The 12,733-nt window shown below is 42.5% G+C and overlaps 1 protein-coding gene across 1 annotated transcript in view; it reads left to right on the top strand.

The window, feature by feature from the left end:
* The window catches only part of AQP9 (aquaporin 9), a 50,079-nt gene extending 38,833 nt beyond the window's left edge, over positions 1 to 11,246 (top strand). The window contains exon 6 of the mRNA NM_001112684.1: positions 11,060 to 11,246. Within this exon, the coding sequence (NP_001106154.1) occupies positions 11,060 to 11,234 (175 nt within the window). The 3' untranslated portion in view covers positions 11,235 to 11,246. The remainder of the gene's footprint in view (positions 1 to 11,059) is intronic.
* Positions 11,247 to 12,733: the final 1,487 nt, after the last annotated feature.

Genomic DNA, 12,733 nt, shown 5'->3' with positions numbered 1-12,733 from the left:
ACATGGCGTGAGTGCGGCCCCCAAAAGACAAAAAGAAAAAAAGAAAAAAAAAAAAAGATTGGATGAACTGTATGAACTGTCCCAAAGGATCCTTTGTGTTCTTCCAGTGGAGCATCAAAAACATATGTCCTAAAACCTCCTTATTTCCAAAGTCCAGAAGGTGCCCATGAGTTTCCTTTATTCCCAACTTCCTGAGGTTCTCTCCAGGAGACCACTGCCCCCTCCACCAAGTTATCTCTGTGAGCTTCACACAGGACACCTAGAACAAAAATGCTCCACAGTGACCTGGCTTTGATTTGAGCCCTGTGTGGTGATCCACACAAAGCTCTAAGAGTAATGATGGGTCTAAAACAGGTAGAGATCTTGCCTGTTCTCTCTTTGCATTATTGAGTATATGGTAGGAGACCATATCTGTGGGAGAATGCTGAAATCACCTAATGCCAAACTCTGAGCACCCTGTCCCTTGTTAGCATCAGGAGGGTCTTTTCCCTTCATGCACCCATTCATTCATTCATCCATCCTTCCATGCAGCTACCTGGTCTTTTATTCAAGGCCCTCTGCTAGTGCAACCCTTCACTGCTTTATTTACATTCTAATTCAGAGGGGTAAGCAGTCTCTTACACAGGTTGAAGCGTTAAGTGCCATTAAAGAAATTTGACCAATTAATTCCAGGAATTGAGAGAAGGTTTGCAGCTCCAAATTTAGGAATTATAGAGGTAGAACCAGGGACATTTCGTAGTATTTGGACATACTTAAACAGAGAAGAGAGGAGATATTTCAGGCAGAGAGGAGTCTGTATCCAAAGTTAGAATGTTGAAATAACAAGTGAACTAGACTAGCTGGAAGGGTGTGTGAAGAAGGTTGGAAGAGCAATTATTTCATAGAGGACCTAGATTCCTAGAATGAGACTTTGAGGTTTTTGCTGCTCCCTCTTCTATAGGTTATGGGGAGTGGCAAAAGATTTAGGGCAGCAGTTTGACATGTTTAGAACTTCAATAGCAAAAATTAATCTGATATCATTATACAGAACAGATTAAAAAGGAGTGTGTGTGGTGGGGGGCAGAAACCAGTTAGGAAAGATCTAGGCTGTCTGATAATCCTCAATAAAAAGGTCCCAAGAAAACTTTTGAGGGGTAACAGGACTCCAAAGTGTCCCTAGAATGTCCCATCCTTTCAGGGTCCTACATCCAAGGTAAGCATCTCAGGAGATTTCCTAGTTTGGACCCCAAGGTCTAAGATAAAACCAAGACTGTCTTATTCTCAGATCTTCACCTGCCTCATATGGCAGGCAGTGAGGATCACAGGGAGGAGGCGGCAAAGAGAATCTGACAAGGGCAAGACAGACCCTTCCTGACTCTCACTTTTTCCTTAAGTATTAGGATGTTTCCTAAGCCAGTTGTCCTTACTAATTCACATTAAAGTGTTAATACCTTAATGGATGAAGGATCTCAGGGGTATTAATTTTTAAAATAGTTTTAACCAAAGGACTGAATCCCTGATGATGGTACCTTAAGCAATTAATGCATTTTCCTGGCAACCCCCAAATCATAGCATGCAAATGACCTTGTTACCTGTAAGGCCAGACAGGGAACAATATCAGAGCTCTTCCTAGGATGTATGACCCTGGCACAAGCCATCCAGCTCTGATAGAAGGAAGAGGGTCCAGCCAGTGAAAGGAGGACATGTCTGCCTGTGGGTATCTTGGACCCTGATCTGTTAATGACAGGAAAGGATCAGCCATAAAGTAGTGGTGGAAGAAAGGAAGTAACGGACCAAATAAGGTGGCTTAGACTCACCTCATGTGCTTACCTGAAGAGAAGGCACCTAGGTCTTCAGAGTCCAAGTGCCTCTCATGGAAAATTCCACCTGAATTTGGAGGTGTGGGAAAGGGCACTGCGAGAACAGCTGGGGCCAGTGTCCTCTTGCTCATGCAGTAAGAGTGACACCTGGTGGCCACTGTGCTCAATCTCAGTGATCTTCCCAGGAGTCTGCACTTACATAGTCTAAGATTTATTACCGTACTGTGAGCCTGCACTGACGATCTAAGAGAGTGCCTGGATGATCTGGGTGGAAGGGACCACCATTCAGACGGAAGAATGAAGCTCAGAGGTAGGAAGAATTGCCCAAAGACCTTTTGGACCCTTGTGAGATTAGAACTAAGTCTCCTGAATTCTCAGACAGGCCCCCTGTTTTGTGCTTATTTCCTTTATGATCCTTTTTTTTTTTTTTTTTCCCACTGTACAGCAAGGGGGTCAGGTTATCCTTACATGGATACATTACAACTACATTTTTTCCCCCACCCTTTCTTCTGTTGCAACATGAGTATCTAGACATAGTTCTCAATGCTATTCAGCAGGATCTCCTTGTAAATCTATTCTAAGTTGTGTCTGATAAGCCCAAGCTCCTGATCCCTCCCACTCCCTCCCCCTCCCATCAGGCAGCCACAAGTCTCTTCTCCAAGTCCATGATTTTCTTTTCTGAGGAGATGTTCATTTGTGCTGGATATTAGATTCCAGTTATAAGTGATATCATATGGTATCTGTCTTTGTCTTTCTGGCTCATTTCACTCAGGATGAGATTCTCTGGTTCCATCCATGTTGCTGCAAATGGCATTATGTCATCATTCTTTTTGATGGCTGAGTAGTATTCCATTGTGTATATATACCACTTCTTCTGAATCCAATCATCTGTCGATGGACATTTGGGTCGTTTCCATGTCCTGGCTATTGTGAATAGTGCTGCAATGAACATGCGGGTGCACGTGTCTCTTTTAAGTAGAGTTTTGTCCGGATAGATGCCCAAGAGTGGGATTGCAGGGTCATATGGAAGTTCTATGTATAGATTTCTAAGGTATCTCCAAACTGTTCTCCATAGTGGCTGTACCAGCTTACATTCCCACCAACAGTGCAGGAGGGTTCCCTTTTCTCCACAGCCCCTCCAGCACTTGTTATTTGTGGATTTATTAATGATGGCCATTCTGACTGGTGTGAGGTGGTATCTCATGGTAGTTTTGATTTGCATTTCTCTTATAATCAGCGATGTTGAGCATTTTTTCATGTGTTTGTTGGCCATCTGTATATCTTCTTTGGAGAAATGTCTATTCAGGTCTTTTGCCCATTTTTCCATTGGGTGGTTGGCTTTTTTTGCTGTTGAGTTGTATAAGTTGCTTATATATTCTAGAGATTAAGCCCTTGTCCGTTGCATAATGGGAAACTATTTTCTCCCATTCTGAAAGTTGTCTTTTTGTTTTCTTTTGGGTTTCCTTTGCTGTGCAAAAGCTTGTCAGTTTGATGAGGTCCCATGGGTTTATTTTTGCTCTCATTTCTATTGCTTTGGGAGACTGACCTGAGAAAATATTCATGATGTTGATGTCAGAGAGTGTTTTGCCTATGTTTTCTTCTAGGAGTTTGATGGTGTCCTGTCGTATATTTAAGTCTTTCAGCCATTTGGAGTTTATTTTTGTGCATGGTGTGAGGGTGTGTTCTAGTTTCATTGCTTTGCATGCAGCTGTCCAGGTTTCCCAGCAATGCTTGCTGAATAGACTTTCCTTTTCCCATTTGATGTTCTTGCCTCCCTTGTCAAAGATTAATTGACCAGAGGTGTCAGGGTTTATTTCTGGGTTCTCTATTCTGTTCCATTGGTCTGTCTGTCTGTTTTGATACCAGTACCACACTGTTTTGATGACTGTGGCTTTGTAGTATTTCTTGAAGTCTGGGAGAGTTATGCCTCCTGCTTGGTTTTTGTTTCTCAGGATTGCTTTGGCGATTCTGGGTCTTTTGTGGTTCCATATAAATGTTTGGATTGTTTGTTGTAGTTCTGTGAAAAATGTCATGGGTAATTTGATAGGGATTGCATTGAATGTGTAGATTGCTTTGGGTAGTATGGCCATTTTTACACTATTGATTTTTCCACTCCAGGAACATGGAATATCTTTCCATTTCTTTACATCTTCTTTGATTTCTTTGATTAAAGTTTTATAGTTCTCAGCATATAGGTCCTTTACCTCCTTGGTCAGGTGTATTCCGAGGTATTTGATTTTGTGAGGTGCAATTTTAAAAGGTATTGTATTTTTGTATTTCTTTTCTAATGTTTCATTGCTGGTATACAGAAATGCAACTGACTTCTGAATGTTAATCTTATATCCTGCTACTTTGCTGAATTTATTAATCAGTTCAAGGAGTTTTGGGGTTGAGTCCTTAGGGTTTTCTAGGTATAGTATCATGTCATCTGCATACAGTGACAGTTTGATCTCTTCTCTTCCTATATGGATGCCTTTGATTTCTTTGGTTTGTCTAATTGTTGTGGCTAGGATTTCCAAAACTATGTTGAAGAGCAGTGGTGAGAGTGGGCATCCCTGTCTTGTTCCAGATTTGAGTGAGAAGGCTTTCAGTTTTTCCCCATTGAGGATTATATTTGCTGTGGGTTTCTCATAAATGGCTTTGATTATATTCAGGAATGTTCCCTCTATACCCACTTTGGCGAGGGTCTTGATCATGAATGGATGTTGGACTTTGTCAAATGCTTTTTCTGCGTCTATTGAGATGATCATATGATTTCTGACTTTTTTTTTTTTTTGTTAATGTGGTGTATGATGCTGATTGATTTGCGTATGTTGAACCATCCTTGTGAACCTGGGATGAACCCAACCTGGTCATGGTGTATAATTTTTTTGGTATGTTGTTGGATTTGGTTGGCTAAGATTTTGTTGAGAATTGTTGCATCTATATTCATCAATGATATTGGGCGATAGTTTTCTTTTTTGGTGGTATCTCTGTCTGGTTTTGGAATGAGGGTGATGGTGGCCTCATAGAATGTCTTTGGGAGTATTCCTTCTTCTTCAACCTTTTGAAAGAGTTTAAGGAGGATGGGCACCAATTCCTCTTTATATGTTTGATAAAATTCACCTGTGAAGCCATCTGGTCCTGGACTTTTATTTGTAGGGAGTGATTTTATGACCTCTTCAATTTCATTTCTAGTGATTGGTCTGTTCAGTTGGTCTGTTTCTACTTGATTCAGTTTTGGCAGGCTGTAAGATTCTAGAAAATTGTCCATTTCTTCCAGATTGTCAAACTTGTTGCCATATAGTTGTTCATAGTAGTCTCTTATGGTTTTTTGTAATTCTGCTGTATCTGTTGTGATTTCTCCTTTTTCATTTATAATTTTGGTTATTTGGGTTCTTTCTCTCCTCTTTTTAGTGAGTCTGGCCAGGGGTTTGTCAATTTTGTTCACCTTTTCAAAGAACCAGCTCTTGCTTTTATTAATTTTCTCTATTGTTTTTTGAGTCTCTATTTTATTGATTTCTTCTTTGATCTTTATAATTTCCTTCCTTCTGCTGACTTTAGGACTTTTTTGTTCTTCTTCTTCTAATTCATTTAGGTGGAGGGTTAAGTTGTCAATTTGGGATCTTTCTTCTTTTTTGAGAAAGGCCTGTATTGCTATAAATTTCCCTCTGAGCACTGCTTTCGCAGCATCCCATAGATTTTGAGAGGTTGTGTCTTCACTATCATTTGTTTCAAGGTAGTTTTTAATTTCCTTCTTGATTTCCTCATTGACCCACTGGTTTTTTAGTAGCATGTTGTTTAGTCTCCATGTAGTAGGTTTTTTCTCTTTCCTTTTCCCATGGTTGATTTCTAATTTCATGGCATTGTGGTCAGAGAAGATACTTGAGATAATTTCTATGCTCCTAAATTTATTGAGATTCGCTTTGTGTCCCAATATGTGGTCGATTCTTGAGAATGTTCTTGAGAATGAGCATTTGAGAAGAATGTGTATTCTGCTTTTTTTGGATGTAGTGTCCTGAAGATATCAATTAAGTCTAACTTTTCTATTGTTTCCTTTAGGATCTCTGTTGCTTTATTGGTTTTCTGTCTAGAGGATCTGTCCATTGATGTGAGGGGGGTATTAAGGTCTCCTACTATGACTGTATTCTCATCAATATCTCCCTTTATGTCTGTTAATATTTGATGTATGTATCTGGGTGCTCCTATATTTGGGGCATATATGTTGATGATAGTAACATCCTCTCCTTGAATGGATCCCTTAATCATTAAATAGTGTCCTTCTTTGTCTTTATGTCTTTTGTTTTAAAGTCTATTTTGTCTGATATGAGCGTTGCGACTCCTGCTTTTCTGTCATGTCTATTGGCATGAAATATTTTTCCCCACCTTTTCACTTTCAATCTATATGTATCTTTTGTCCTAAGGTGAGTTTCTTGTAGGCAGCATATTGAAGGTTTTTGCCTTTTTATCCACTCAGCCACTCTGTGTCTTTTGATTGGGGCATTCAGTCCATTGACATTTAAGGTGATAATTGATAGATGATTATTTATTGCCATTTGAACCTCGTGTCTCGTGTTCTAGTTGATTCTATGGTTCTCCATTCTTCCTTTTTTTTTTTTTTTTTTTTTGGTTGGATGGTCTCCTGTTATTATCTACTTGAGTGTATTTTTTTTTTCATTTTTTGCAAATGCAATATTTGGTTTTGGCTTGTGGTTGCCCTGTTTTTTAAGTATGCTAACCCCTTCCCATAACTGTGTATTTTAGCCTGATGGTCCTGTAAGTTCAAACACTTCATTACTATATTAAAATTAAGAACAGAAACATACAAACACACAAACAAAAAGGGTTATTTATTTCCTAACATCCCTTGAGCACATTTTACGGTTTTGATGACTCTTTTTTTCTTTTTAATTTTATTTTGTTTGAAGCATGTTCATGATTAAATCTGTATGCTGGCTCATTTGAGTGACTGCTCTCTGATTGCTGTTTCTTCAGTCCTAGTTCTTCCTCTTCTTATTTTTTTTTCTTTTCTTTTTTCTTCCCTTTCCTTCCTTTCTTTTTGGTTTAGAGAAGCCCTTTCAATATTTCCTTTAACCTGGGTTTTGTGTTGCTGTATTCTTTTTTTTTTTTGTCTTTTTTTGTCTTTTGTTGTTGTTGTTGCTATATCTTGGGCCGCTCCCGCGGCATATGGAGGTTCCCAGGCTAGGGGTCAAATCAGAGCTGTAGCCACCGGCCTACGCCAGAGCCACAGCAACGCGGGATCCGAGCCGCGTCTGCAACCTACACCGCAGCTCACGGCAACGCCAGATCGTTAACCCACTGAGCAAGGGCAGGGACCGAACCCGCGACCTCATGGTTCCTAGTCGGATTCGTTAACCACTGCGCCACGACGGGAACTCCGTGTTGCTGTATTCTTTAAGTTTTTGTTTGTTGGAAAAAATTTTTATTTCCCCTTCTATTTTAAATGATATTCTTGCTGGATAGAGTATTCTAGGTTGCATATTTTTTCCTTTTAGCACTTTAAATATCTCTTGCCATTCCCTCCTGGCCTGTAGTGTTTCTGTAGAGAAATCAGCTGATATTCTTATGGGGGTTCCCTTGTAGGTAACATTCTGCTTTTCTCTTGCTGCCTTTAGGATCCTCTCTTTATCACTAACTTTTGCCATTTTTATTATGATGTGTCTTGGTGTGGGTTTATTTGGGTTCAGTTTGTTTGGGGCCCTCTGTGCTTCTTGTCTCTTGAACCCAGTATCCTTTAGATTTGGGAAGTTTCCATTGATAATTTCTTCAAATATATTTTCCACTCCCTTATCTTTTTCTATTCCTTCTGGAATTCCTATTATGCGTAGATTGGCCTGCTTTATATTATCCCATAGGTCTCTTATATTGCTTTCCAGTTTTTTGATTCGGTTTTCTGTCTGCTGACCAGATTGGGTGATTTCCATTATTCTATCTTCCATATCACTGATTCGTTCTTCTGCATTATTCATTCTGGTTTTTACTGCCCTTAGTTCAGTTTGCATCTCTGCAAATGAATGTTCTAGTTTTTCTTGGCTCCTCCTTATATTTTCTAGTTCCTTTCTGAGGGTATCTGCATTACTGTTCATATCTTCTCTTAATTCCTTCAGTATTTTCACTATTTCTCTTTTGAACTCCAGGTCTGTCAGACTGCAGAGATCTGTTTCATTGTTGACTGTTTTAGGTGAGGTCTCCTGTTGGTTTGACTGGGGGTGGTTTCTCAGCTTCTTCATCTTGCTTGTTGTTTTCTTTCTCCTGAGGGAGTTGTACTCTCCGTTATTGGGCAGTGTTTGCCTTGTCACTGCCGTGGAATATTTCCTGAGGGCTGGCGTTGTTGGTCAATCTTTTTTGAGGCAGTGTGGCTTTTCTGGAGTGTTGATGGGGCTAACAGTGTTTCTTTGAAGCAAAGGAGGACTTCCTGAGGGCAGACAGGACTGGGAGGTCCACACCACGATGGTAGCAGATTTCACTTAGTCATGCAGAACTTGCTCTGGTGTTTTTAGACTGTGGGGTTCTTGCAGGGTGTTGGCAGTGTTGGGCAGCTGTTCCTCAGGTGTGCAGCACCCCCTGGGGGCTGGAGCAGCTATCTGGGTCACTGAGAACCTAAGAGGCTCTTCCCTAGGGCAGTCCAACTCAGAAGGACGGCCTGAGAATGTAGGCAGATCTTTTCACAGTCTGGCCAAGCTTGTTGCAGCTTTTCTGGGCTGCAGGGGCTCCTCCAGGGAGCTGGTGGTGCTGAGCAGCTATTCCGCGGGAGCAGGGCACCCCCTGAGGGCTTGGGTGCCTAGCAGGGCTGCTGGAAACCCAAGAGGCTCCTCCCCAGGGCAGCCCGACTCAGAAAGACCGTCTGAGATCTTTTCCCGGCTCAGCCAAGCTTGTTGCAGCTTTTCTGGGCTGCAGGGGGTCCTGCCTGGAGCTGGCCGTCCTATGCAGCCGGACCACTAGGTCTCAGCACCCCCTGAGGGCTTGGGCAGGTAGCAGGGCCGCTGAAAACCCAAGAGGCTCCTCCCCAGGGCAGCCCGACTCAGAAAAACCATCCGAGAATTAGGCAGATCTATTCACAGCCTGGCTAGGCTTGTTCTAGCTTTTCTGGGCTGCAGGCCTTTTCTCAGGGGCTGGTGGTGTTTGGTGCTGCTCTGCGGAAGTGTAGCCCCTCCAAAGGGCAAGCAGGCCTGTGCAGGGAGAGCCCCTGCGGTAGTAGGCTTCAGGCAATTGTTGAGGCCAGCCCTCCTGGACGGCAGGCAGCCCCAGGTCCGGCGAGAGCGTAGGGGGTGGCGGGGGTGGGGGAAGGGGATGCGCTGGGAAGCACAGCTTTCTGCTAGCTAGCGGGCATGTAAGCTTGCTGTGGCGTGGGGAGTATTCTATGGGGACCCACCCCTTCTTCTCTCCCCTCCCCAGCACGGGCACAGACCAGGCTCTTCTCCCAGGTTCCCTCTGATGCGGCTTTCCACTTCCCCGCCCCTAGAGTATTGCTCCCTTCCTCTGCGACAGCTTTGTTTTCTAGTCTCCCAGGCAGTCTCTGCCCTGTCAAACTTGACGGACCAGTTTCTAGACCTCCCAAGCAGTCTCCACTCCGCCCCGCCCCCCCAGCCCGTTTTCTCGGGGACTAACCTCTGGAGCCGAGGTCTCGGTGCCCAGCCCCCACCCAGGCGTCTCAATTTTTGGTGACTGTGCCCGTAGTTCAGATGGTCCATTCAGTTCTTGATCAGCTTTTCAGTACTCCAACTTACTGCTACACTCTTCTCTGCATCTGGAGATTCCTCCGGTTTGTTTGATCTTTCCCCCGAGTAGGTGACTTTCCAGGGTGCAGGATCCCTTTCTCCTCCTCAGTTCCCTTTCGGGAGCGCCCGTCCCGCTTGGATTCACCTTCTCTCACTCTCCTCTTTTCTCCCGATCTGCCCAGTAATGTCACGAACTTCTTGCCATCACTGGAGTTTAGGTTCCTCTGCCAGCGATTGGTTGCTGTTCTGTGTGAGTCATTTATTCTGTAGATATGCTTTTTTTGTGTGTGTTTGTGGGAGAGGGCGAGTGTGTCCCCCTACTCCTCCGCCATCTTGTCCTCTCTCCCTTTATGATCCTTTCTAGTCAAACTTTGATACAAACAAAAGGTCCCTGGAACATGTGTGTAGTTATTAAGCATAACAATAAAAAAAGCAGCCATGAATCCTTCCCTCAAATAGAACACTGTGGAATCCTCATGCATAGCTGTGTGCTCCTCTTGTCCCTCTGCCTCCCATGCATTATTGTGAAGTTTTTAGTTCATAACTCTCCTGCTTTTAAAAAGTTTTTTTTTTTTCTTTTTAGGGTGGTGCCTGTGGCATATGGAAGTTCCCAGGCTAGGGGTCGAGTCAGAGCTGCTGTTGCAGGCCTACACCCCAGCCACAGCAACACCAGATCCTTAAGCCTCTGAGCAAGGCCAGGGATCTGTCAGATTCTTAATCCGCTGAGCCACAATGAGAACTCCTTTTAAAAAGTTTTATCTCAAATGTACACATCCTTAAACAATACACTGCATAGTCTTACTTGCTTCTGAGCATTCACGGCCCTTTCAGTGGAGTTATTAAATGGATTTTCTGTCTCCAAATGAGAGGGTGACAATTCACAAAGGTGCCTGCTTTCTCTCAGAACTATACCTCCAATATAACATACTGACATTGGGGATTTCTGGAGGGGAGAGGGAATCGTGGCACAAAAGTCCTTATCATAGAGTAAGTTTAAGCTATGACCTCAAAATAGGAGTATTGAATTAAATTACATTTAGTAGGTAATTCATATACCCACCTTTGATTTTTTTTAATTGTTATTCATTGGCAAATGCTTCCTTATTGTTAAATTTGTAATTGCCCTCATACACCAATGATGTCCAGGAATCTCTCCACATCTCCCTTCCATTCATAATCCCCATGACTCATTATTTCAGAGTGAGAGAAAGGCAACTCCTGAATAACTGACTCCCGAACTTTCCCTAGATGCCCACAATTGTGACCACGGGTTCAGCGACTATATGTTTTGAAAGGAAAACCCATAGGACATTTCTCTCACAAGTACTAATAGGACAATAGCACAGATCATCTGAAATGAGTTACTGCAAAAACTAGGATGATGGTTGCCCAGCTGGAGTGAGCACCCTTATCTTTAGCTCTTGCTGATTTACAAGGGAGCCACGAGCATGAGAAGGACCAGCTGGTTAGTGAATAACTAGCAGTAATACCAGGGGGGAAGGCCAAGTGGTATCTCACTAAAATTTCTTTGTTTTATTTCAGAGCTGGAAATAACTTCTGGTGGATTCCTGTAGTGGGCCCTTTGGTTGGAGGTGCTATTGGAGGCCTTGTCTATGTTCTTTTCATTGAAATTCACCACTCATATCCTAACCCACACTTTGAGGTCGAACAATCGGAGGACAAACCAGAGAAATATGAACTTAATGTGATAATGTAATAGCATGCTCAGTCCCAGGTTTATACAATTGGCTTCCTATAGGGCTTGGCATTTCACAAGGCACTTTCACACACATTATCTAATTTAATCTCCATAGTACTATCTGGGGTAAATACCATGCTGCTTATCTTTCAGATAAGGGAACAAAATCTCAGCAAAGTTAAATGAGTTGCCTAAGGTCACATGGAAAGTTGGACATTATCAAATACATCCTACACCTTTCAGAAGATCAATAACTGGATTAAAACTTTGGCCAGCCTCTCTTGGGTGGCCAGAAGTGGGATTGGCAGCTGCCAGAAAGCATACACCTGAGCATCATTCTTCTGGATCCTCGGTTATGAAGACATTTACTGTCTGGTTTTATCCCCACTGTTATTGAAGCCCTAACAAAGGAAAGAGGTAGCCATTGCATCATATTTTTCATGTGCTAAAGAACATTATCAAAAAGCCTCCCTTCTGAGGCCACCCTTAGTGTTGCTAAGCCTTGATCTTCCTGCCAATCGCAAACATTATACATTTCAGGAATTTCTTCTTGGTCAGGCCCCTCCCTGTCACTTTGGTCAAAAGAGTATGAACCACAAGCACCAGAGAAACTGCTCTACATCCAGTGATGCACCTTCACTCAAACTGTTACAAAGCTCAGAATCCCCAAAGCTTTCTTGTTTCTCAACTGCTCTGTGATGATAACAGAAACACAAAAGGCAAATATGAAATGTCTTTAGAGGCCTATGTTTTGGCATAGACTGACATATGGAATTTTTTTTCTTGCTTTGAAACTACTTGATATTTCTTATTTGAAATAAATTTGGGATGAGGGTGTTTTGGTGGGGTTTTGGGGTTGGGGTTGTTTTGGAGTTTTTATAAGTATTAGGACTCCTAAGTACACCTAGCTCAGAAGTTGTCTGTCCTGTCTATAAAGTGAGATTTGGGGGAGCTTTTAAAAAAATACTAATTCTTGGTTTAGTAAACATCTCAGGTGATTCTAATGTGCAGAACACTGACTTGGTTAAAACACATGGGTCTCCTTGAGAACCATATCTACTGGTGGCCAAGTAATTCCTGGTACAATTCTAGGTCTTGGGATCCTCAGGGATTAGAGAGCAGTGGTTTCTCAGTAGGGGCAGTTTGCTTTTTCCCACTTCCACTTACCCTACAAGAAGACACTTGGCAATGTCTGGAGATATTTTTAGTTGTCACAATTGGGGTGGGAGTGTTCCTGGAATCTAGTGGGTAGAAGTCAGAGATGGTGCTAAACATCCCACCATGCACAGAGCAGCCCTCCCCTGAGTAAAGGAATATTCATCCCCAAATGTAGACAGTGTGGAGGTTAAGAGGCCCTGGATTCAAGGAAAGGCAGAGGAGTAAGACAATGAAATTCTGTGCCCTAATCCAAGTTCTGTCCAAAAAAAAGAGAGGCCAGATAAGTCCAGACCAGACCCATGGATGTGAATTATACTTATGAGAGGAAGAGGTAACCCAAAATTTGAGTTTTCAAGCTG

Source organism: Sus scrofa, chromosome 1 (genome assembly GCF_054392235.1).
Source record: "Sus scrofa isolate SSC_HxYL_T2T_F1_AM1 chromosome 1, Sscrofa_HxYL_maternal_Yorkshire_Landrace_v2.0, whole genome shotgun sequence".
NCBI classification, from domain to species: domain Eukaryota; kingdom Metazoa; phylum Chordata; class Mammalia; order Artiodactyla; family Suidae; genus Sus; species Sus scrofa.
This window is presented reverse-complemented; position numbering and strand designations above follow the sequence as displayed.